Here is a 25,364-nt window from a genome sequence, read left to right as displayed (position 1 = left end):
CAGGAAAGGATTCTAATTGAAAGGTTTCGCTATTTATAGCTTTTGAAGGATGTGGTGGGTACACTCTCCACAGGCGCGCCACTTTATCAGTCAAGATCTGATCCATTGATAAAGCCAAGAAATTACACCGATATTGTCCATGCATCAAAATCCTAGTCCTTATTTCCTTTTTTTTATATAAACTAGAGAACTAAATAAATAAAAGATTAGAAAACAAATTGTTGTATTCGACTCATTTTTTCCTTGTCTCAAGATCATTCTCGGCAACTGGGAAAACCGAGACTTGTCACTTTCAACAAGGTTTAAAAATGTAACAAGGACTAAGAAATGTTCCTTCGATTACTATAATATCCTGTTCTCTTCGTTTGAAGCAGTCAGGACTAGGGTTCACTGGTAGATCTTTACCCCATAACGCACCACGAAAAGGTGATCTACCCGCATTATGGGTCAGTCGAGATAGTTACTGGTTCTGAAAAATTATGCCTTGCTGTAATGTATTGTGCTCTGCAAGATAAATCCACGTAATGCGATTATCTGAAAATGTCCAAATACCGTCGCAGTGATAATGAAAATCACCAAATGTTTCAGATTTAGCAAATTTGAAACCTTTGCGTCCTTGAAGAACGAAAAAATCCAAGCCTACTTGAAGTTTGACGTTGCGTTTGAATTGCGCGCATATCTTCTGCGCGTTATCGCCGCCGCTTGATGTGGATTTAAAATGAGCGCCGCAATACAACCTACCTGTCTTAATCTGCGCTGTAATATTATTAGATGAAATATTATCTAGTTATGGCACTCAATTCAACGTTACTATTTGCCGGTGATTTGAACACAAATTTGCTGAACCATAATTCAACGAGAACCACAGAACTTCTTCTGTCATCAATGTCCATTCATGACATGTTTAGTATCGGATCCGAACCAACCTTTTTTACAACAACGGCTCATCGCAGCTTGATCTTATACTTATTAATTGTAGATCTCGAGTGCTCGATTTCTATGTCCTCATTTTCAAATCATGACATGATATTCGTTTCGCTCGATTTCGACACAATTCATGCACCTAAGAAAATTGACGATTTCAAGTCCATTTATAAAGGGTGTCCACGATGAAATTGCCACACTATGAAATTGCTCTAACTTTTTAACCGTTGGGTAGAATTTAATGAAAATTTGGGTGGATTTAGTTCATAGTGCATTATTTGCATTCTGCAAGTTTTAAAGTCCTGTAATCAAAGATTGCGGAAATGGAGTCGAATTTACAGCTCGTGCGTGATAAAATCTTGCGCATTCATCACGAGAACAAGGATTTCTCGCATCGTTCCATCGCTAAAACTTTGGGAATCGCGAATTTCACGGTGTCGTGAGTGATTAAGCGGTTCGAGGAACGATTGACCACCGATCGGAAGCCCAGAAGTGAAGGAAAAAGTATTCCGTACGACACCAAAAATCACAACCGCGTAGTTGGGGCCTTCAACCGAAACCCGAACGTCTCCGTTCGGGATGTGGCTAAGAACCTGCACCTAAGCCGAAGTTTTGTCCAGAAGGCCAAAACTAAGGCTGGGCTTCGAACGTTCAAGGTACAAAACGCCCATAATCGCGACGAGAAGCAGAACAAGTCCGCCAAAACCCGTGCCAGGAAGTTGTACCTCAACATGCTGACGAAAGTTGAATGCTGCATCATGGACGACGATACATATGTGAAGGCCGACATTGAACAAATCCCCGGCAACCTGTTTTTCACGGCCAAGGATAAGTTCAGCGTTCTGGAGCATGTCCGCACTCAGAAGATGTCCAAATTTGCGAAGCAATTTCTGGTTTGGTGAGCCATCTGCACGTGCGGGAAGCACTCCGCTTCCTTTCGTGACCCAGGACACGATGAACGGACAGGTGTACATGAAAGAGCGCCTCCAGAAGCGGCGGCTTCCTCTCCTGAAGGCCCACAACGTCCCAACATTTTTCTGGCCGGATTTGGCCTCATGTCAATTTCGTGCCGAAAATGTTCAACACTCCGGAGCTCCGCCCCATCGAGAAGTACTGGGCGATTATGAAGCAGCACCTTCTTAAACGACCTAATGTAGTGAAGACAGTCGAGGAACTGAAGAAAGTATGGTTTTATATGCAAAAAACGGTTGATTCACAGGTTGTGCAGAATCTTATGGCCGGGGTTAAGGCCAAGTTGCGGGCATTTGCGTATGAACTGTAAATAAAATACGAATAAAATGGTAAAATGAAGTTTAATAGTTATTTTTCAATCCCTGAAAATTTGATGGCAATCGGATGAAAACTCGAATTTTGCGAATCAATTTTGTGTGTGGCAATTTCATCGTGGATGCCCTTTATCGATAGTCTCATTGATGATTTTGATTCTCTAGACTGGTCTAATTACTATCGATCAAATGATGCAAATTTTCTTCTTAGTTTTTTCAACTCAAGTATTTTAGCATTACATGAGAGGTACGTTCCTATTCGTTCATTTGTTTCAAAGAACAACAAAAACGAATGGTTCAACAGCAATATCAGGAAAGCAATAGTGCTTACAAAAGATGGAAAAACTCGAAAAGCCCCGATGACCTAAATTTATTCAAAATACTCCGTAATCAGCCATGAAAGTTCGCTACTCTAAAAAGTCACATTATGGAATAAAACTGGATACTAGTTTGCCTTCCAAAGAACTATGGAAAAGATTTAAAACTATTGGTGTAACTAGAACAGCAAAATCACCCACAACCCTGTTCAAATCAGATGAAATCAATGCCAACTTTGCTAATAACTTCACAGATAGTAGTGATGAATCTGAGGTCAACAGTATCTTCAACGAATCTTTCAGGAGAAATCGTTTTTGCTTTGACCAAATCAATGAAATCAATTTCGTCAATGCTTTATATCACACAAAATCTAATGCTATAGGACTAGATGAACTTCCAATTAAATTTCTGAAATCAATCAAACCATTGATAATTAGACCTATTGCGCATTTGTTTAATTGTATTATCGCCACTAGTATATTTCCAGATGAATGGAAAAAAAACCCAAAATCATAGGTACCATACCAATAGGCCAATCTAAATTCCATACAAAATCTTCGTCCGATAAGTATATTGTCAGCGTTATCCAAATTTTTTGAACGAATCATCAAGGAGCAAGTCAAGTCTCTTTTTATCAACCGGGAGAATTTGTTGATTTCACACCAATCACGCTGGCTATCACGCCAAACATAGCACAAAAACTGCAATGCTGAAAGTCTTCGACGACATAGGTATTGTCATAGATAATGGACGACCAGTCGTTTTATTGCTTCTTGACTTTTCGAAAGCCTTTGACACCATCTCACACCAAAATCTTTGTCGCAAGCTAACAGAAAATTTTGTTTTTTCCAGCCACGCAATGAATCTCGTAAAATCGTATTTAGTTGGAAGAACCCAAACTATTTTGAATGACAGGGTTTTCTCTAGTTATCTCCCTATTTCTTCCGGTGTACCCCAAGGCTCAATACTGGGACCTATTATCTTTTCTATATACATTAATGACCTTCCAAATGTTTTAAAATATTTGCAGACGACGTTCAATAGTATTTTGGATGTTGCGATGACTCTTCATCAATAATATCAAGAAAAATCAACGAAGATCTCACAAGCATTGCTGAGTGGTCGATCAGGAATAAATTATTATTGAATGCGAATAAAACTTGTGCTATGTTTCTAAGCAATTCTCGATCAAATAGTATTCACCAATTTTGGAAAAAAACAACAATTGAATTGAAATTGAATTTGTAGAACAGGTAATCTGTTTAGGAATTACGATTCATTCAATATTTGGTCAATTTGGTAAAATTTATGCTAGTCTACGAGTTGTCCGTGCGGTTTCTTCTTTTTATAATGTCGATATAAAGCTTAAACTCTTCAAAAGTTTGATTCTTCCACATTTCATAGCCTGTGATTTTATTCTTTCGAAATCTTCAATGTAAGCTGAATCTAGATAACGAATAGCTCTTAATGCGTGCGTTAGGGTAATATTCGGCCTTGATAAATATTCAAGTGTATCTCATTTCCAGCATTACTTGTTAGGAGGTCCATTCGACAAATTCGCTCCATTAAGATGCTACTTATTTTTGTTCAAACTTGCGACACATAAATCTCCAGGTTATTAAAACGAAAAACTAAAGCCTTTGAAAAATTCCCGTGCAAAAAAAAATATGCTATTCCGCGACACAGCACATCCTCTTATGGCAATTCCTTTTTCGTGAGAGGCATCTCCTATTGCAATTCATTAACCAATGATATAACCCTTGAGAGCTCTTTATTTGCGTTTAAGAGGAAATGTACGGAATACTTTAATAGTTAGCTTGAAGTTATTTTTAAGATTGTATAAATTATTGAAATGTTTGAATTCACATTTTGAATTAGTAATGGTAAATCGACACACCTTCCTACGCATTCCTAACATTATGTAACAATTCAAAAAGACGCTAAGTCTTATATTACGAACTATTAATGAAATAAATAAAATAAAATATTAAATAAAATCTTAGAATTAAAACGAGCAGTGCGCTAATGGTAAAAAACGGGTTTTCTGACAAAACTTAATTTCACTTTGTGTTTCCAGGGAAATATGGGGCATATCACTTAAAAAAAAACCCAAGATTTATCTTAAAATGAGCTTTTTTGCTAACTGTTTAGTTTAGTTAGCTGGCGTACGAGGGGTCTATGTATCTTGTGAATTCTCCCTACTAAAAGAAGTCTTTCCTGAGATAATCATGGAGATGCAGAAGTATACTCGGTCTCTAATAATAATGGAAATCACAAACATACCTTTCTTCACCTAACGATCATAACATGACAACACAACACACATGTCTGTTTTTGTATTTTGTATTTGAATGGTTCGTCACCATAGGTGTCAACATATTTTATATTTAGTCGTCGTCTATGTCAACAGTTGATTGACGGATTTCACGCCAACTCGACACGCGATTGGCAGCACCCCTTCAGAATTCAATGAAACTTTCTGGATGTCAAAAGTATGTGAAACTAAGATACTTTGCATATTTTGTATAAAATTGATCTAGACTAACATTTGGAAAGGATCAAAGTTTTTTTTATAAATCCGTATAACTCAAAAACGGTAAGACCTACAAAAATGTGTTGTATGGGGGACTGTCGTGAAATTTCCTGACGTTTTAGAAAAAAAAGGAAAAAAAAACATTTTCTACACTGAAAAAAAATGATTCAAAACTTTGAAGTCGATTTTAAAAAAAAAGGCCATCATCCTTAAGCAAAAAATTTCGTAATTAAATTTACTAAAAGTCGTCCATACATTGCAAATTGGGCATATTTTAGAGAAAAAAGTTTTTCTAACATCGATTTTTTAAGTCCAAAATGATTTTTTTTTATTTTATTTTTATTTCGCTTTAAATAGTCTAGTATGATCATATTTTCAAGTGATAAATGAGTTTTAATCACAAAATAGATCATATTTGTTTTATTGGGAGTAGTTAAAAGAAATAAAACGGAATTATTCAGAGTTTTTTTAATCAAAAAATTCCACCAATTCCTCTGACATTTTAACATATTGTTCATTAGATATATAACAGAAATTTAATTTGGTGATACAGGTATCAGTTTGACTTAAAAATAACTTTTGATTTGTTTAACAAAATTTATCAATTTTGAAATAATTAGCTGAACTGCTACTGTGTCATGGGTCTGAAATTATAATAAAACTAACATTTTCCAATTTATTATCTTGTTTATGATAAATCTAGAATTGATGTATTATTCCAGTGATATCCTTGAGCAGCGTTATAATTTTCAGAAAAGTCGCTAATTACCAGTATTTAACCTTGTTTTAAGGAGTCTTTTTTGTATCGTAGAAAAGCAGACTGTTATTTGCAAATAAAATCATGAGTTATGAGCTTATCAACTTTTCTTAGGTATATAACAATACAAACATATTCATTATTTGTTATTCATCTGGCGTTTAACGCAGGTACGTTTAGTAAGTTTTTTTTTTCACAAAACTTTTTCTAGAAGAGAATTTAATGGGGTATGGATAAGGTTGTTACGTTTCAATGTTTACTGTTGTGATACCTTTCAAACCATAAAAATCCGTCGGATTGTTAGACGGAGTTGATTTTCTCATAGGCAGAGGCGAAGTCCATTGATTGCCTGCATTTAAAAAGATTCTATAACATTCCCCAGAAAACCATTCCCCCGAAAACCATTCCCCAGAATTCCGTTCCCCAGAATGAACCATTCCCCAGAAAATCGTTCCCCAGAATGTAACATTCCCCAGAATTCCATTCCCCAGAATGCACCATTCCCCAGAAAGCTATATGAATATCCATTTTTTTTAATTATTGCTTTGCGTGAGTCACCTTATGTGGGGGCGCAGATTGCCGTAGCGGTAAACGCGCAGCTATTCAGCAAGACCAAGATGAGGGTCGTGAGTTCGAATCCCACCGGTCGAGGATCTTTTCGGGTTGGAAATTTTCTCGACTTCCCAGGGCATAGAGTATCTTCGTACCTGCCACACGATATACGCATGCAAAAATGGTCATTGGCATAGTAAGCTCTCAGTTAATAACTGTGGAAGTGCTCATAAGAACACTAAGCTGAGAAGCAGGCTCTGTCCCAGTAGGGACGTAACGCCAGAAAAGAGGAAGAAGAGTCACTTATGTGACAGGCTAAGGTCTGATATGACAAAACAAATATGTAGGTAGGAGGGTTAGGGACATAATGAACACACGGGGCGAAATGGACACCCCCTTACTCTCTGGGAATATGCATATTTCAGCAAAACTTTATAAACTCAGGGTGTCTACTACCTGGAAAAACCTGGAAAACCTGGAATTATCAGGGAATTTTATTCAACCTGGAAAAAACCTGGAATTCTCAGGGAATTTTGATCACAATCAGGGAAATTACTTTGAGGCAGTAATTCATGATAGATTATGTTCACGACAATGGATTTTTGCGTCATAATCCAGAGCTACCATTATTTGCCAGAAAACTCTCTTCATTCGAAAAAAAAATTTCGGCTGCGCCGCTCTCATGAGCACTATATAAGCTATTCAATGAAGATCCATGATTGATGTTTTTAATGTCTCTTTATTTATTTAGTGAAGGATTAACATATCAAGGGCTGGTAGGAGGTTTATTTTAGATACCATTTTTATGCAAGTCTCTAAAAAGTCTTTATTTTTGATAAAAGGGGTCTTAAGTCTCTATTTTAACCAAAATAGTCTCTAAAGTCTCTTTTTTCAATTATCTTGCTTGCAGATAATTAAGATACAAAATTTCTTCTCACATTTTTCGAGAACAGTTTCAGGAATTATCCTTGTGGTTGCTCCAGAGATTTCATCAGGAATTCTTATAAAAATTCCTCTACCAATTTCTTCAGTAATTTTTCGTAGGATGCTTACAGGAATTTCTCCAGAAATTGCTTCAGGATTGAGTATTTCAACGTTACTACCTCTAGTAATTTTCTCAGGGCATTCCCTGGGAACAAAGCCTATCCTAGGACTTCTTCCAGATACTTTTTCACTAACTTTTCAACCGAATTTTACAGTCGTTAATCTAAGAGATATCCAAAGTTTCCCACAGAATTTCTTCCAAGAAAACCCGACAAGAATTTCAACGCCATTTCATCTACGGTTATTCCAAAGAATAGCTCCAAAGTTCCTCGAGGGGTTATTCGAATGAATCTATTAAGAACATTACTAATAATTCCTTATATTCGACCTGTGTTTCATTATTAAGTTTTTTTAGATTTTTTTTCTAGAAATTTCTCCAGCGTTTTTTCCAAGGAATTTTGGATTTCATCCAAACGTTTTGAATGGATTCTCAAAAAATCCCCATGGAATATTGAAATGTTCATTTAAGGTTCCACACCAGTTAACACTCCAACATTTTTTTATGAGATCCTAAGATTGTAGTAATAACAATTCCTTCACATTTTTTTTAGGAATTTCGTACTGTTTTTTCAGGAGTTCCTTCACAATATTCTGCGAGATTTGATTTTTTCTTTTATATTTTTCAATTTTCTTAGCAATAATTTAGCAATAATCTTGGAAATTTTCTAATAGTTCTTCAAGAGTGACTCTTTCTAAAAACCTTTTTATCAAAGGTGACCTTAGAAATTACATAAGTAACTGTAACAGAAGGTACCCTAACATTTGCTTTAGGAATACGTCACGAATTTTTCTCAACAATTTCTCAGCATACTGGAAAATTTCATTCAAATTTCCTGGAAGAATGTTAGAGAAATAAGTTGTGAAAACTTCATTGAAAAATCTTTTAGAAATAATGGAGGAATTTCCGAAGAAATCTTAGGAGCAATCTCTGGAGTAATTCCTGAAGGTATCCTCAGAGAAATTTGCTGATAAAATCTTTAAACAAAAATCTAAAGAACAATGTTGTAGAAATTTTTGAGAATTTGGAATCATCTGGAAAAGTTTCTAGTTGAATATTATAACATGTTTTAAACGAGAGTCTTGAAGGATGTTTGTAGAAAAACTGATTGGAGAATCACCGGATAAAATCCTAGAGGACTAAAGGCTTTTTCGAAAAATATCTGAAATAATGGAAATTAATATAGGAATTTCTGATGGAAGCCCTGAAGTATTGTATGTAATATTTTTTTTTATGGAAAAATCTTGATTCTATCTTGAGATACCCAAAACAAAATATTTGGAGGAAATCCTTAGGAAATTCTTGGAGAGTGAAAATCTCAAATAAAGATATCAATCAATCCCCATCGTAATGTCGTCATAATACATGTTTGTCATTTACTAGCATATACCAGATTTGTTGGTATGTCGTCGTAATATCACGAGAAATTTGAAAAAAAAAGTTTAAAATATTCTCAGAGAAATGTGTGGTCTGATCAAACTATTCTATCCTGGTTCCTGTTAGGTCTCGTTTTGCTTTTTGATTACTGTTTCGTCTCTTTTGATTACTTTTTAGTGTCTTTTTTTTCTGGAAAGAGGTTTCTAAATTTCTTATTTTCAAGAAACTCAGTCACCACCAACCCTGCTTCATGCAGAATTTTTAAAATTATTGGAAAATATTCGATTTTAGAACAAGCGATTTTTGAAAAGTATTCTGGAATTTGTACAACTTTTGTTGTGAACGAAAGCGAGGATTTCTCAGCGGTGTTGTACAAAATACAACAGCGCGACGACTGAAGTGTTAAATTGAAAATTTCGTAACAATCATAATTAATTTAGAACTTATCCGAAGGAAATGCGACAATTTAACATTTATTTTAATTACCACAGTGTTATGTGATACGGTCGAACGCGATAATTCGTGTTTCTATTTCCGAAAAAAAAATGGATCGGGATCCAAAAGTTTTACGGATTATTTGTATGAATTTAGATGGGTATATATATATCTACTTAAATATGTAACAGATGACCGTGTAAATGTTTAGATATTTTAAAGAATTTGGCTTTTATGCTGATCAGAACTGTATGATTGCTTGCTAATGCATCGATAAACTTAGTATTTATTGTAAAATATTACCACAAATCCAAATAAAGTTATACTTTTGCGCCCATTAAGTTGTCTTAGTTATCTAAACGACCGATGGAAATGATATGTACCATTCATCTGTACTAAAAATACTTTCAAGAAGAAGCATACTGATGTACTTGAAAGTTTCGTTCAGTTCACGGAGCTCTAACAAACGAAATATAATACATCATCATTGGAAAATAATTTAAGCTTTGGTATTGTTAGCATGTTCATATTGTAATATTGGATATTGGAATCGCTTCAGCATGATTATGTTCAGAAGTGTATAAATAACTATTAAATTGAAAACATTTTAAAATTTGTCATTTGTTTGTATTAGGGCCCTTTTCTTCACCTTTGCTTAAGCCATAAACCACGTTAAACCCATATAATAAAACTAGATTTAAGACCTAAGTGGGGGTCAAGGTGTGTGCATTTTACTCTGTAGCCAGAGTAAGGTGTAATCATTTGGCGAAAGCGGCTAGGAGGCCATCTTTAACTTGCTGGCCGTTTTGTTTACAAACATTACTGCCTTGCCTGAAACTGAAACTAGCTGTGCTGCCATCAGTGCGGACAAAATTGTCAGAAAAGAAAGAAAGTAGTAGAGTACACAAGGAGCAGGGGCGACCAGATTAGAATAATTATTGACAACACTGTTTCTTCAACCAATCATGAGGCAATCTCTCGACTACCTGTCTCAGATGTTTGTAAACAAAACGGCCAGCCCTTCCTCACCTACCCTCACGGTAAAAAATCAGCACGTTCGATTGGATAGATTGATCACTTGACTCAATTCAAAACACCAATCACCATGATTTGAAGGGTTCTAACTTTGGGTTTGCTCTACTGTCTCTAGAACTAGACTCTGAAGTGAAAAGTCATTGATTTTGAACATCATGTCTTTTGTATGAAAGCAATCATTGACAGCTCGTTGTAGAAAATGATTGAGATCAATTCAACCCCTATCAACAGATGCGAGTTGGTGTCGAGGTAAGACACTAGACTTGCACTCCGAAGATTGGTGGTTCAAATCTGGGTCAGGCGGAAATGTTTATTTTAACTTTTTTTTTTATTTCTAATCAAAACATGCAACGTTGAATTCAAGTGCTGTTACCTTGATTTTGTCAAGATTCAACAGTAGTGCGAAACCAAGTGCAGAACTATTGATAGCATGGTGCTTATTTTTTACCGTGCTGTCTGGTTTTCTCCACAAAGTGAGCATAATAGGACACCTTAGAGAATTGAACGCGCCTTGGTGGGGGTGAAAAAATCATAGACATATAAAATTAGAGTATTTCTGGAACCTGGAATTTTTTTTTTGTAAAACCTGGAAAAACCTGGAAATATCAGGGAATTTCATTTCGGTAAACGAGTAGACACCCTGAAACTGTACGAAATCTGTATTGTATATGAACGTTTTGACGGTATAAAAGTTAACGCTTTGCTTCATTTGTCCTCTGAAATTCTACTATATTTTTTTCTCAGATTCAAATTAGTTTATAAGCAAAGCAGAGGAAGCGGTGGATTTATTTTAAAGCAAAGAAACATATTTCCATTCTATGTAAAATAAGCATTTACCTAATGTGTCCAATATGCCCCTAATCCCCCTATTCATGAGTATTTTGCATATTATTATAGTACACCCTTTTTTTAATACATTCCCATAAAATATACAGACTATATGTTTATTTTTGCATATATAGTGATGCACCCTTCTTTCAGTATTATCTCATTAATGATATAGGCAAAATATATCGATGGAGAGCCCATATAGCAAAAGGTCACTTGGCATAAAATAATTTGGTATAAAGCCATTTGCCATCCAGCCATACTTATGCTCCTTCTTTTCAAAAAGGATGTTCTTCATGTCATGCCAAATGGTCATTGGCCAAATGACCATTATACCAAATGGTCCTTGATCATTTAATCAATCATGCCAAATGCCTTCTTGCCATTTGGTATCCTTACGGAAAATTTTGTCTATATCGTCAACAGGATAAGACTGAAAGAAGGGTGTATCACTATTTTGTGCAAAATTAAACATTTTAATGTGCAGAATAGTAAGTTTTTATTCTGCCGAGTTTACGTAATCATTATATCGGAAACGTATAATATGATACTACGAACGTCTTTATTCTAATCGGTGTAGCCCTAAAAAGTAAGAGATGATGCACCTTCTTAAAACATTGATGAAAAGCTGCATACAACATCACTACATTTGATAAAAATTGGACATACATGTGAAATTATACATTTGGAATCTACTATACCGAAAGAAGGGTGTAGCTCTATTTTGTGCAGAGTAGTGATGAGTTGTATATTTTTTTTAAATAAATATTGGATATTGTGTTTCCCCATAGACTGATCTATCAGTTTTTATAAGTGCCAGTAAAAGTGAAACTACTGTGATAGTTCATTTGCAAATGAAATTTGAATTATGCGTAAAGTGTTCATAATTAGCAGCACCAATGCTAATCTTCTCATGTAGGTACTTGTAAACAACTTTGTATGGAGTTTAATTTTCAAGTTTTTTAAATAGATTATTTCAAAACTTTAAAGTAGGTATATAATTTTCTGGGGAATGGTCTATTCTGGGGATTGGTTTTCTGGGGAATGGTTCATTCTGGGGAGTGAAATTCTGGGGAATGGTACATTCTGGGGAATGAGATTCTGGGGAATGGAATTCTGGGGAATGGGTTTCGGGGGAATGGTTTTCTGGGGAATGTTATAGAATCTTTAAAAAAAAACAATCACTGTATAATTCCGTTTTTTAACTATTCTCAATAAAAAATACAATATATTTTCTGATTCAAACTCATTTATCACTTGAAAACACAATCATATTTGACGGTTTAAAACAAAATCTTTGAAAAAATAAATTTCAGTTTGGGACTTAAAAAATTTGGAGTTAGAAAAACTTTTTTCCCTAAAATATGCCCAATTTGCAATGTATGGACGACTTTTAGTAAATTTAATTACGAAACTTTTTGCTTAAGGATGATCAAAACTTGAAATTGCCGTTTTTTTTTAAATCGACTTTAAAGTTTTGAATAATTATTTTTCAGTGTAGAAAATGTGTTTTTATTTTTTCAATATTTTTTTTTTCTAAAACTTCAGGAAATTTCACGACAGTTCTCCATACAACACTTATTTGTAAGTCTTACCGTTTTCGAGCTATACAGGTTAATAAAAAAAAAGTAAAAAAAAACTTTGGGACTTAAAAAATTCGATGTTAGAAAAACTTTTTTCCCTAAAATATGCCCAATTTGCAATGTATGGACGACTTTAAGTAAATTTAATTACGAAACCTTTTGCTTAAGGATGATCAAAATCTGAAATGGCCGTTTTTTTAAATCGACTTTAAAGTTTTGAATATTTTATTTTTCAGTGTAGAAAGTGTGTTTTTATTTTTTCATTTTTTTTCTCTAAAACGTCAGGAAATTTCATGACAGTCCCCCATACAATACTTTTTTGTAGGTCTTATCGTTTTCGAGTTATACGGGTTTATAAAAAAAGTAAAAAAAACTTTGACCCTAGTGTAGATCGATTTTGAAAAAACAAAGTATGTAAAGTATCTTAGTTTCACATAGTCTTCACACCCAGAAAGTTTCATTGAATTCTGAAGGGGTACTGCCAATCCCTTTGTCGAGTTGGCGTGAAATCCGTCACTTTTTCAATTGATGCTACATGAATCGCATTACTTACCAAGGTGATTCAGATTGTGTAGTTTCTGAATCCTTACCACCAACAAAAACTTCTTCCCATGACAATCATGAAGATGCAGAGGTATACTCGGTCTTTTGTAACAATGTATGTCACACTAACATTCCTTCCCTTCATCAATGACCGTTAGAACGTGGCCGGAACCGTTATTGACTTTAAAATGTTTTGAATTCTCGAAATTGTACACCGAAGATGGTAAGCTATCAAGCCCATTTGTTCGTTCCTTGTGCAATTACGATTGTTCTGGTCAATCACAGAGTAGCAACTACGAATTTTACGGTCATCTATGTTCATGCTAGTGCTCATTTCTTTATATAATCATTGCTATTTCCAAACGACATTATGCCAAACGGGGTAGAGTCATATTTATCCACATAATGCACCGTATTGAAGTGCTTCTTATCGCAAAATATGAGACAATTCGTTCATGAAAATCCTATGTGATCCCATCGTTTACATCTTTATAGGAAAGTATCCCGTGAAACCCCAATTTCCCGCGGTGGGAGGAAATGAATGCGTCGGCGAAGTGGTTGCTATCGGTGGTCAGGTTGGTGGATTGAAAGTCGGTGACCGAGTTGTGCCATTTGCCACCGGATTGGGAACATGGCGATCCCATGCCCTGTACAAAGAGAGCAACCTCATGAAGGTTCCAAACTCGATTGGAACAGTTGAGGCTGCCACCATTACGGTCAATCCTTGCACCGCCTATAGAATGCTGAAAGATTTCGTGTCTCTCAAAGCAGGTGACACTGTAATTCAGAATGGAGCGAATTCAGCATGCGGTCAAGCAGTTATCCAGTTGTGCCGTGCCTGGGGTGTCGACTGTGTAGGCATTGTACGTGACAGACCAGAATTTAGCAAACTACGAGACTATCTGAAGGACTTGGGTGCTGCGGAAATCCTTACCGAAGAGGAATTGAGAACTACGAAAATATTCAAAGATGGATTGTTTAAGAAACCAAAGTTAGCCTTGAATTGTGTTGGCGGTAAAAATGCCTTGGAGGTGTCCCGTCACCTGGACAACCAAGGTATCATGGTTACTTACGGAGGCATGTCTCGGGAACCGGTTACCGTACCGACAGCTTCTCTTATCTTCAAGGATTTACAGTTTAGTGGATTTTGGATGACTCGTTGGACGAAAGAGAATGCACAAAACCCCAAGCGAGCGGAGATGTTCTCAGAGTTGTTTGAACTAATCGGAAAAGGCGTGTTGAAAGCTCCAGCGCATGAATTAATTGCATTTACGGATTACAAAACTGCGGTGACTAATGCATTAAGTATCCAGGGTTTTGTGGGGAAAAAATATATTTTTACTTTTTAAGGCACTGACCTAGCTTCCAAGGTTAGCTAATTGTCCTATTTTATAACAATAAAATCGTTTACAGAAACAATCACGTGTTAACCGCACAAAAGATTCATTTATAGAGAACACAGATCCTTATATCTAACCTTTCGAGATTGTTTGGCAAACACTATTTGATAGCATCGCAGCAGTGCCTCCTGCACGGAGCTTACTTCGTAATTCGGGTATTGAGAATCCAACATGTTGAGAAAGCGACAGTATTCTGGAATTTTGCGCAGCGCTATTGTCATATCATGTTCGGCCAGTCGATCCATTTCGGCGTAGTCGATGGGATTTTTCATGCTGGGCGGCAATTTGGCATGCGGCAAGTTTGCATACAGTGGATAATTCAGTTTGCATGCCTCGCATTGGCATCGGAAGCAGTACTGCCCAAGAAGGCCACTTTGACGTTCGTCTAACGTATCCAAGCAGTGATGATATCTGTAAGTAAAAAATCGATACTTAACGCTTGTATGCTTACTAGAGGGAGTTAATCAGATCAAGGTTTTTTCTCGGATCTATTTAATAGAGATGGTCGGATCTCGGGTTCTCAAGTCCGAACCCTAATCTGAAACCTAACACGACGGGCACGGGTTTGAACTTTTAAATTTTTTTTGGGTCCTTGCTTGGTATTGAATTATTATCTCGGGTTCAGATCGGGTTCGAGTTTGAATAAATGAAATAAGTCGGATACAGTCGGGTTTGTAAAATGTGAAATCCGACCATCTCTACCATTAGAGCTCCAAACAACTGTGCAAAATTGAGATTCGTTTCAAGTGCGCAAAGCGATCCTAAGCAAAGTTGTTCAGAATCCTTAAGGCGTTCATAAGGTGAAAATTTTAATGTGAAATTTTGCCGCTACGTGGCAATAGTTTGCATGTTAGTTTAGTTTAGTTTATTATTTCAGACCATTTAACCATTAGTTTGCGTGTAATTTTGTCACATTCCAGCAGATTCTAGCTCATGATTCCGACCACCTAGGAAGTTCGTGTCTTCAGCAAAGTTGTTCAATAGCTCAAAAGCAATTTGAGGCAGCACTGTTTGATTAGCGTGCATGAAAATTTGGTCATATTCCATGATGGTCACCTAGAAATTTCCAGTCTTCAGCAAAAATGTTCAGAAACTTTCAAACAATTTTAGCCAGCACTATTTGAATAATAATTTTGATTTGTGGATATGTTGGAAGCAAACAACTATAATTTAATATTTTATATTACGTTGTATTGTGATATATTACTTGAAGTTTTGAATTTATCGAATTGAACGAGTTTGTGGATACATTCTTACCTCTAAATAGAGGAATTTACGTATTCTCGGCCGTCTGAGACTTTTCTTTTGTAATTTTCTTGGACATTAACAGACAAATTACATGTTTATATGTTTATATTTATGCGCTGCTCAAGCCTCTTTCGATTCACACCGGCAGACATGTTAAAAGTTTTTTGGAAACATTTTTACAACGCTTCGAACATCTCTTGCCAATGTGCATATTATCGGCAGCCTCATTCTCTTCGGCAGCTTTCCCATAAGAACGGTTGGTGAATCTCTCCAAATCAGTCGCATTTTGAGGCGTGCTCATTTGAATCGATGGCATCTCTGGCGAAATAGTTTGTTCAGTCTCAGAAATCTCGTCAGCGGGAAGCTGACAGAACAAGGAACCGTCTGAATGTTTTCATCGGTGTGTTTTGAAAGAAAAGTACTGTATATTTGGCATTTGAAATTTTATTGCCGATAATAGCCGAATGGTGCCGAAGCCGTAAATTACCCTATTCGTAGTTCAAAAATATATCAATTCGAATATTTTGCCATTCGTCTCAAAATGATGTTTTTTAACAACTTCAAAATTGTTGAAAAGGGTTTCTTTAGTTTCTCATAGATTGAACTTCAAGTTATTTCTGACATGCAGCTGAAATTTCAGGCATACGTTAAGCAGAAAGCTGTGATATATGTCTCCAAACTTGACCATTTTGTGTGGAAATTAGCCATGGTGTACTTATTTCTTGCCAGTACTGTAAATTTAAACCCAATCGCAACTTGCCATGATCACGAGCTTTGCCTGCTAGAATTGGTCTACCCCGTTTGGCGTTTGGCATACAGTCGTTTAGCATAATTGCTGTTTGGCATGCCATTTGGCATAACGGTCGTTTGGCATAATCGTGAAAAACATTGAGAGTGTGGATAAACTGCTCACGATCGTACATTCCATAGTCAGTTATTGATAGAACATACTTCTATCTTCATTTTTCAAGGAAACCAATATCCAAAAAAGCTCTTTTGGAATTGCATCATACATGACTACCGGGTCATTATGGTCATTTTGAATATAAATGTATCCAACGCCTAAGTTACAGTACCACTGCAGTATCTTCCTTTTTCAAATTATGCCAACGACCATTATGCCAAACAACTGTTGTGCCAAACGACTGTAAGCCAAATGACATTATGCCAAACGGGGTAGACAAATTTTCATGCACACTAGCGCCACGTAGCTACAAAATTGCTAACCAAGCAGTGCTGCCTCAAATTGCATTCAGGCTTCTGAACAACTTAGCTAAGACACGCTAGGTGGTCAGAATCACGAGATAAAGCCTGTTAGAGAATGACCAAATTTACATTCGCCCCGTAGTAGCAAAATTGCTTATTCAATAGTGCCGTAAGGTGCACAGTTATTTTATGATCAAGTTGTAGGCAATTCCCGCCTAAGGAATCTTGCTGTTATAAGGTTTTGACGTTTTGAAGTTTACATGTACACGTCAAATGTGTCAACACGTGTCAAATGTACAAATTGAAATTGAAACTGATGCGCATGCCATGCGCACACTACCAATGAAACCAATTGTGCCCAAATTTTGCACAGTTATTTGGGACTCCAAACGGAACCGACAAAACTCTTGTTCTAATTGAACTAATTCAAATTTACGTGTTTCCATAAAATGGATTACCCGTCCTTATGCTTAAAGTCCATCGCTAGCTCCTGGCTAAATACTCACCCATAGTTGTCGAAGAGTTGGCCTCCTTTTTTAATTGGTCGATTTACCAATGCGACCACGTGTCCATTTGGCAAAGTCATTCTTACGAGATTCGGAGCACATGAGTGGTTGATCATACTTAGAATTGGAAATGAACCGCAGCCCAGTTTGAGCTGTGAGTACTTCTCAATCTCATTCGGAGTGTAATCCATAAACATTACCGAATGCATGTTTACTGGGGCTGTTTGCGCGTGACGGAATAACAATGTCCGGATCAGGTCATGAGATTCATTATTATCACAAAGTTTACCGAGCTCAGTGTGTTGGAAAAGAAGTTCACTCATGATTATGGCATAAACGGAACGCTGTACAATGTCACTTGTACTGCGTGAATCCTGATTGGTGGCTAGTACGTGGATTGTGCTATAAACTTGTTTCGAATCGATAGTGGTCCAATCCAACTTGAATGGATTCAAGGATTTTTCATCGATTGATTCTACATACAGACGTAGTTCTTCGAGGTTATAATCAAACGTACTGATAGCAGTCGTCGTTGTTCTCAATGCCATCAAAATAACTTTAGTGAAAAGAAGTTGCATATCTTTAATAACGGAACATTCGATGCGATGATAGTTGTCCATTGCCTTTTGCTGGCATTTTGTTGAGCAGAACATCGTAACGGTACAGCATTTGCACGGAATCAGTGTTAAAAACTTATCATCGTGGCAATAATCGCAATTCATGTAACGATGATCGTTGACAAGTAATGAGGAAAATGGTTTTTCCTCAATCACTATATCACCTGCATTCAGATTTCGATTGGTAATTAAATACCTTCCAAATTGGTCGTCTTCTTTTAGTTCGATGCATTCTGATATGTGTGGAATTTTTGGGTTTGGCTTGTAGCTAAGCTTTGGGTTACGCTGGTCGTTTTGTGTACACAACTTATGATCGTTATTTTCAGCCAAATGTTTGAAGCAATCTTTTTCTCTATTATCCAGTTTGTACAGTAAGTTTTCGGGGTACGAGTTTTCACGTGCCAATCGAATATTCTCCAAACAGTCACTGTATTCTTTCAACTCGTAACACACTGCTGATCGATTTGCATAAGCGATTGCCAAAGATTCCGAGCCCTCTTCACTCAACGCTATACTTTCGTTATAGTAGGCAATAGCCTTAACGTACTCCTTGACTTTGGGATGGTATTTTTCATTGCCCAGTTTACGGCAATCAACTGCTTTAGCTTCATTTTTACGATCACCTTTCAAGTCTTTCAATTCGAACGGTTCCCCGGCACTATTGTCAGCAATCCGACGCACATAGGCGATGATTTCAGCGTCCGACTTGCAGGTCTTCAGCCCTTCTACAACCAGGCTTTGCTGTCCACTGATTACGATGTATCTCCACAACGTCGAATAAATGTCGTAAGCATCTAGTACCATTTCGATGATTCCTAGAACAAAAGCAAACTATTAGGTATAAATCGTACGAGCATGTGTTCATTTCTTTTTTACGTCCCCACTTGTCCATGGAAGGAAATTGGCAAGACAAACCTCTCTCCAGCAAATCCATTTGTTTCAATCTGCGCTTTAAATTGCGCTTGAGAAACGTCTCATTTCTACATTGTGGTAAGCTGTGAATCGGAATTTAAGTGTTTGCGGATGCTCCCAAAGGGGAGCCACTTTTGAGGAATCTCATAGCAGATAGCTATTGAGGCAACTCAATAAGGAGTTATCCAATAAGTCTTTCTCTTCTTCTTCGGCGTTACGTCACAACTGGGACAAGCCTGCTTCTCAGCTTAGTGTTCAAGTGAGCACTTTCATAGTAATTAGTGAGAGCTTTATTTGCCAAACATAGACAAAAATTTTGCATTCGTATATGTAGTACGAATACTCTATGCCCTAGGAAGTCGAGAAAATTTTCAACCAGAAAAGATCCTCAAGCATCGGCATAGTTATGCTGAATAGCTATGCGTTTACCACCAATGAGAATACAGTCGACTCTCCACAACTCGATACTCTATAGCTCGATATCATCTATAACTCGATGGATTTTTCGGTCCCTTCAAATTTCCATCTCCATAAGTCGATATTTCTATGATTTGATGTCTCCACTAGTCGCTAACATGTGTGAGGCAAATTTCCTTCCATAACTCGATATGTATCTCAAAATCCTTTTCATAGTGGAATCATGGACTACTTCTGGTTTGGAAGTGAATAAAAACTTTTTCATTCATGCAAGTTAAAAAACATGAAAATAAAAATATTGATTTTCAGTAAAGAAAAGGAATTTCTCATGCAGTTAAAAAAAAAGCTTTCAAATATATTTTTTCGAAATGCTGCCAACAAAATAATATCGGTTTCCTACAAATGTAGGTATAATATAGAAATACAGAAATTCGATCCCTTGATTTAAGGATTTTTTGTGTCGGTATGTTCCATAGCTCGATAATTCTATAAGTCGATGGTCTCTTGAATATCGAGTTATGGAGAGTCGACTGTATATCCCGAGGCGAAGAAAAAATATTTATTGTGTATTTCTTTCACTACTGGACTGTGAAGTGCGGCATCATAAGTGCAAAAATGCGAATAAAAGAGCGAAATTGCATCGAATCATTTCGGTGTCTTCAGCGGGGTAGTTGTTTGGACTTCGAGAAATAACCCCGCTGAAGACGCGCACTTTTATTAGCATACCCGCACTTGTACAAACTTCTGCGACAGTCCAGTGGTGAAAGAAATGCGCAATAGTGTGCGTAACATCATTGCACGGTGCAAAATGTGTCAATACAAAGCTATCGCTTATTTTCCGCACCTTAACATATTTTCTCATTGGATTACCACAGGCCTGCCCAACCTTTTTGAACCATGGGCCGAAGTACAGAATCAATGTTGTGTGCGGGGCCTTTTTGTCGACAACATTCTGCAGTGCGCCACTACTCATTCCCATTCCCTAAATTCAAATCTACCTGTTCTAAGAAAAAAATCATGAATTTCTACAACACGTGTCCATATATAGTAGGGGAACTTACGTATTCTCGGCAGCTTAAGCCGATGCCGTGCTTCTTTTGTAATTTTTTCGGACATCAAATTCTGTGTTTGTCTATTTACATTTATGCGTTGCTCAATCCTCTATCGATTCACACCGACAGACCTTTCAAAATGCTTTTGGAAACGTTTTTACAACGCTGCGAACATCCCTTGTCAGTGTGACTATTGTCGGCAGCATCACTCTCTTCGGCAACTTTCCCATAACAACTGCTGGTGAATTAATGACATCTCCGGCGATATCGTTTGTTTAGTCTCGAAAATCTCGCCAGCAGGAAGCGGGCAGAACAAAGAATCATCTGAATGTTTCCACTGATGTGTTTTGATAGAAAAATACGGTGTATTTGGCGTTTGAAATTTGGTTGCCGATAATAGTCGAATGGTGCCGAAGCCGTAAGTCTCCCTAGATAATGATAAGTTTGACCCCCAAAACCCCCCCTTGGTTGCGCCACTGTCACTAAGGAATGATAAGTTTGTTCTTACATTACAGTACTAACGTGTTTGGAACATTTTTCAAAATTCTTCCATAGTAACTCCCATATCAACCTACTTTGTCTTTGGGCCACCCTCAAATCACCACCTAGAAAGCTGAAAATTTCACAGGACAATATTTTTACGGCAAGGATCTGTTTCTGTTCGGGATGAACCACTGCGACCAGTTTTCTGTGATCTTTTGTGGTATACCGTTTAGTGCATGTCGTTCTACTCCATTACTATTGAGAAACAATGAAGTAGTCGTTTTTTATACAATTATCATTCTTCGCCATTTTGCATAGAGCCTCTTTAGAAAAAGATACCGTTATTTATACCTTTTGAAGAAAACAGTTTGTCACCATTAAACTCTCAAAAGCGCGCCCCTTAATTAGGTTCAGCCACTATGCTGATTGAATGATACTGATTTTGACCATGCATCGGTACTCTAGTGGATCACATTATTGCTTCTTCTTATAAGGTTCAAAGTCGTTTTTTGTAACTGTGAACAGGTTTCATCGCATTAGACATTTAGATTCCTTAACACAAGAAGCTTGTTTAGAATGTAGGAGGTCTGCTACTCCACTTATTCGGAATCGTTTACCTTCTAAATATCAAAAAATAAGCACTTGAACTCGGAAAGAACTTGTCTAATGAATTGAAACCAGCCTCAGATGCTGATTGAGTCTATTTTCCATTTCGACCTCCTCATCATCTAGGACAAATAGGTGACTCTTAGTGACTTGTTACTCTTGTGGTAACGATTCAAAGAATCTATCCTTGATCCATGACACGCGCGCTGTGGAGGCCAACGATACACGCTTGTGCAAAGTAGAAATAAGACTGGCTAGGTGAATCACGACGCATCCAGAACGATGGTAGGGTAGATGTACCAATAGTGGAGGTACTAAGCACGATTGAACTTCATTTAAGGCGAAGTAGGCCGCCATTGAAATTTTTACGCGTCGTTGATGATTGTTGCTAATTCATCTCACGATTTCGAATCAAAGAAAATCCGTTGGTTTTGCACTGACACAGCTGAAAAAGTATCAGCATTCTTTATACATGTTAGCGCGTACAGTGATACTTTTTCAAGTCAATATGAACTATCAAGACTGAGTTGTATCACTTTGAAATGCAAGCTGAAAAGTCATCATTGTTGCCAAAACGAATGACGGGCTACTTAGCCTTAACCGCTTAAATTCAAGAAGCGCAATTAATATACATGTTAAGGCCGCACGGGACGTCATCATAATCACCCCATCCATTTCAAGAAGCAAATCCCAAGAACCACTTCATATATCGATGCGAAAATGTATCACTATGATTCTATATATGTAGTGCACAACCCAATAAATTTTCAGCTTCATCGGTTCACTAAAACTCGAGATTTGCTTCCACAAAGTTTTGATGATAATTGTTAGAGTGAGACGAAAGATAGGGAAAATAACACGGTCTCCCGTGTCCCCTTAATGTTGTAACGAGAAGTAACGACCATTGACCTAATGAGTAAAATGAGTAAAATGAAATTTTCATCGCAGTAATCCACGTCATGTCAGTGAAAAATAATACCTCCACTATTGGTACACTATTCCTTTAGTTGAGGTAAATTCTTAATTCATGTTCCTTTAGTTGCGGTATCCGTTGTTTTCTTATGGGATCCTCCATTATAACACTTTACCGCAACTATTGGTACAAATCAGGAAAGTTTAAGCAGTTTTGGTGGTATTTCATCAATTTGAAGCAATTTGAACGATGTTTTCAGCTATTTCGTGTATCAACAAGCCAATACGTCGATTGGAAGTGTCGGTTCTGTGGCTAATGTACTAAAATCAGGGAAAACGGCACTACCGCAACTATAGGAACACCCACAACTAAGGGAACACTTACCCTAGTCGGGTTGATAGAGATCGGCGAAGTAAGTACACATATTAACACTGACGGTACCACAACTCTCTTATACTCTTCCGACTATACATTATCAGTATTAACGGTATTAACAAGAACAGATACAGCAAGAGTACAATATGGTAGATCTTACCTCGTAACGCACCTCGCATTAATGACTATTTTCTATCTGCCTCTCTTTCATTCTGCTATGAATTTTTACACTAATTGTCATTTCGACTGGGTTGAAGCTTAGCGGTGCTTCAACCCAGAAAAATGGACAAATAGGAATAAAATTTAGTAATTCTGTGACTACCCGTGTTTCTGAGTGTACCCGCGTTACGGGATAATGGCAAGGATAGTAAGGAAGATATGGTAGGGCAGATTGGATTTTCGAACATTTTTGAATTTTGAATTGCCCCGTATACCACAAAATGGTTGACCACTGAATCGTTTACTGCGAAACATCGGACAACCCACTACGGCTATTTGGGAACCCTTCTTCTTCTTGACATTACGACCCCACTGGGACAGAGACTTCTCAGCTTTTCAATAAGCATTTCCACTGTTATTGACAAAGCTTTCTTTGCCTAAGCCTTCCTTCACGGTATAACAGACTTGTAAAACAGTCAACACGCCAACCATTGAAGGGGGATCATCGAGTTAGGGAGATATCGAGGTTAGCGTTGGGCAAATTTGACCAAAACATCGATGTTAATGAATCGATTCAAATTCGATATGTCGAATCGATTTGCCGATTAAATGAACTTTTTTGAACGAATTCGATAAACTGAACATGAAAAAAAAATAGAAAATGCCTACGCTTAGGTAAATGCATTTACATTCGTATTTATTCGTATGGTATTTCGATATCGAGTTAGAGAACCACAGTAAAAGTTGAATTTCATGGCTACCCTTGAATCGCATTTGCACTGGTTTTGTGCTCTAACTAGAGTTACTGTGCACGAGCTGTAGCTTTAGGTGCAGGCGCATCATTGCTTGCAAACGCACATTATGAGACCTTTTTTGGTGCGCCTCAATTTTCTTGAGATGTGTCTCACTGCGGTCACATGCAGTGCTGGGAATGGTAATAGTAGTAGGCTTGAATTTCGCGAAAATCCCGTGGCTTTTCCAGTACAGTAGTTCAAAAATGTGAACCTCATCGAGTAGCCTATGTTGGGTGCATGAATATTGTAAATCGTTAGTGTCATTGAAGGCTCTAAATGCGGGAAATAGAACATTTTTCTACAGTAATTTTGGGTTGCCCTTAGCAACGGGTGTTTTGCAATTTTCAAGGCTCTTTGCCTACAGCAGTGATAGGCGTGATTTTCACTGGCTTCGCTGACTGCGATTGGCTTTGTTTGGCTACTGTAGAATGAATTTCAGTTTTTTTTTCCCAACCCTGGTCACATGTGCTGTTTAAAAGTCAGCGCAATAATTGAAGTGATTACAAAAGATTTCAACGAGGATCGAAATTGTAACTCTTGTATCACGAGTCTTCGAACATATCATATAGACCATATAGACATGCATAATAAGGCGAAAATAGTTGTAGAGGTTCTTCGTTACTAGGCAGTTGTATCACAACTTGGATACCGATGGCGAGCCGTAGCGCCGAGCAGCGCATGAGACGAGTCTCCCCGAGAGCACATCTACCTAGCGCGCGCTTTTACGCAACACACTAGGATTCCGATGAGCTGAGAGACGGTTTGGTTAGGAGGCTCGTCAGTCATTTATGTGCTCCTGAGAAATATGTAATTCTCGTCCTAACTCGATGATCCCTTCAATATCAAGGAGTTGGAGTGTTGACTTTATAAGCAAGATCCATGCACCGGAACCTACGCCACTGTAGGCACCAGCTGGTAGGAATGAAAACATCCAAACTGCGCCTACTCCTCTAATCGTCATGGCCACCGTTGCCACCAACAAACATGTTTCGAGCCGAGTTTGCCGAACCTGATGTAGTATTATTTGGTCGTCATTTATTGAGTACACAACCGCTAGGTCGGATCCTCATATCTGCGCTTAAGCTCTTGATTCTTGTTGTTCCGTAACCGGAAGGTCAAAAATCCGAACCATGACCATCACTAACCTTTTTATAATCCTGAACCTGGGGTGCGAGATGTTATACGTAATTGATCAGCGTCTGAAAGCGCAAGCGATTCCATTGGATAAATCGGCACAAGGTACGTATTTAAAATAATCAGCACTTACCCGTAAGTTTTCCTCTATTTAAATACAAAAAGAGCACAATCGAATGGGGTGGTGAAAATTCTGAGATTGATTGACAAGCGTTGTTAAAAATGGGAAACAATCGATTATTATGCACCACCTCTTGAAACAAAAATAAATCCAAGAAAGGCAGAACTCTCAGGGCAGAACAACTAGAAAAGGCAAAATTTTTTTTGTC

General features: G+C 37.3%; 3 protein-coding genes across 4 annotated transcripts in view; 2 read left to right on the top strand and 1 right to left on the bottom strand.

The window, feature by feature from the left end:
- The window catches only part of LOC5563914 (enoyl-[acyl-carrier-protein] reductase, mitochondrial), a 20,440-nt gene extending 5,797 nt beyond the window's left edge, over nt 1–14,643 (top strand). Inside the window, exon 2 of the mRNA XM_001648170.2 lies at nt 13,709–14,643. Coding sequence (XP_001648220.1) covers nt 13,709–14,562 — 854 coding nt within the window. The 3' untranslated portion in view covers nt 14,563–14,643. The remainder of the gene's footprint in view (nt 1–13,708) is intronic.
- On the bottom strand, nt 14,529–25,364 carry LOC5563912 (SET and MYND domain-containing protein 4). Of its 2 annotated transcripts, XM_001648172.2 has the most exons (4): nt 25,169–25,310; nt 25,047–25,100; nt 17,574–19,005; nt 14,640–15,024 (listed from the first exon to the last, which is right to left on the bottom strand). In XM_001648172.2, exons 3-4 carry the CDS (start codon nt 18,992–18,994, stop codon nt 14,661–14,663), a joined length of 1,785 nt encoding a protein of 594 aa, XP_001648222.2. In that variant the 5' UTR covers nt 18,995–19,005; nt 25,047–25,100; nt 25,169–25,310; the 3' UTR covers nt 14,640–14,660. The 2 variants fall into 2 exon arrangements, with proteins under 2 accessions (XP_021709764.1, XP_001648222.2); XM_021854072.1 differs by lacking the exon at nt 25,047–25,100 and having other exon boundaries at nt 14,529–15,024; nt 25,169–25,364.
- LOC5563915 (protein OSCP1) overlaps nt 24,701–25,364 on the top strand; it is a 48,314-nt gene continuing 47,650 nt past the window's right edge. The window contains exon 1 of the mRNA XM_001648171.2: nt 24,701–25,140. Within this exon, the coding sequence (XP_001648221.2) occupies nt 25,032–25,140 (109 nt within the window). The 5' untranslated portion in view covers nt 24,701–25,031. The remainder of the gene's footprint in view (nt 25,141–25,364) is intronic.

The sequence above is a fragment of the Aedes aegypti genome, chromosome 3 (assembly GCF_002204515.2).
Source record: "Aedes aegypti strain LVP_AGWG chromosome 3, AaegL5.0 Primary Assembly, whole genome shotgun sequence".
Classification (NCBI taxonomy): Eukaryota; Metazoa; Arthropoda; class Insecta; order Diptera; family Culicidae; genus Aedes; species Aedes aegypti.
The sequence above is the reverse complement of the archived record's forward strand: the minus strand, read 5'-3'. Positions and strand labels throughout refer to the sequence as shown.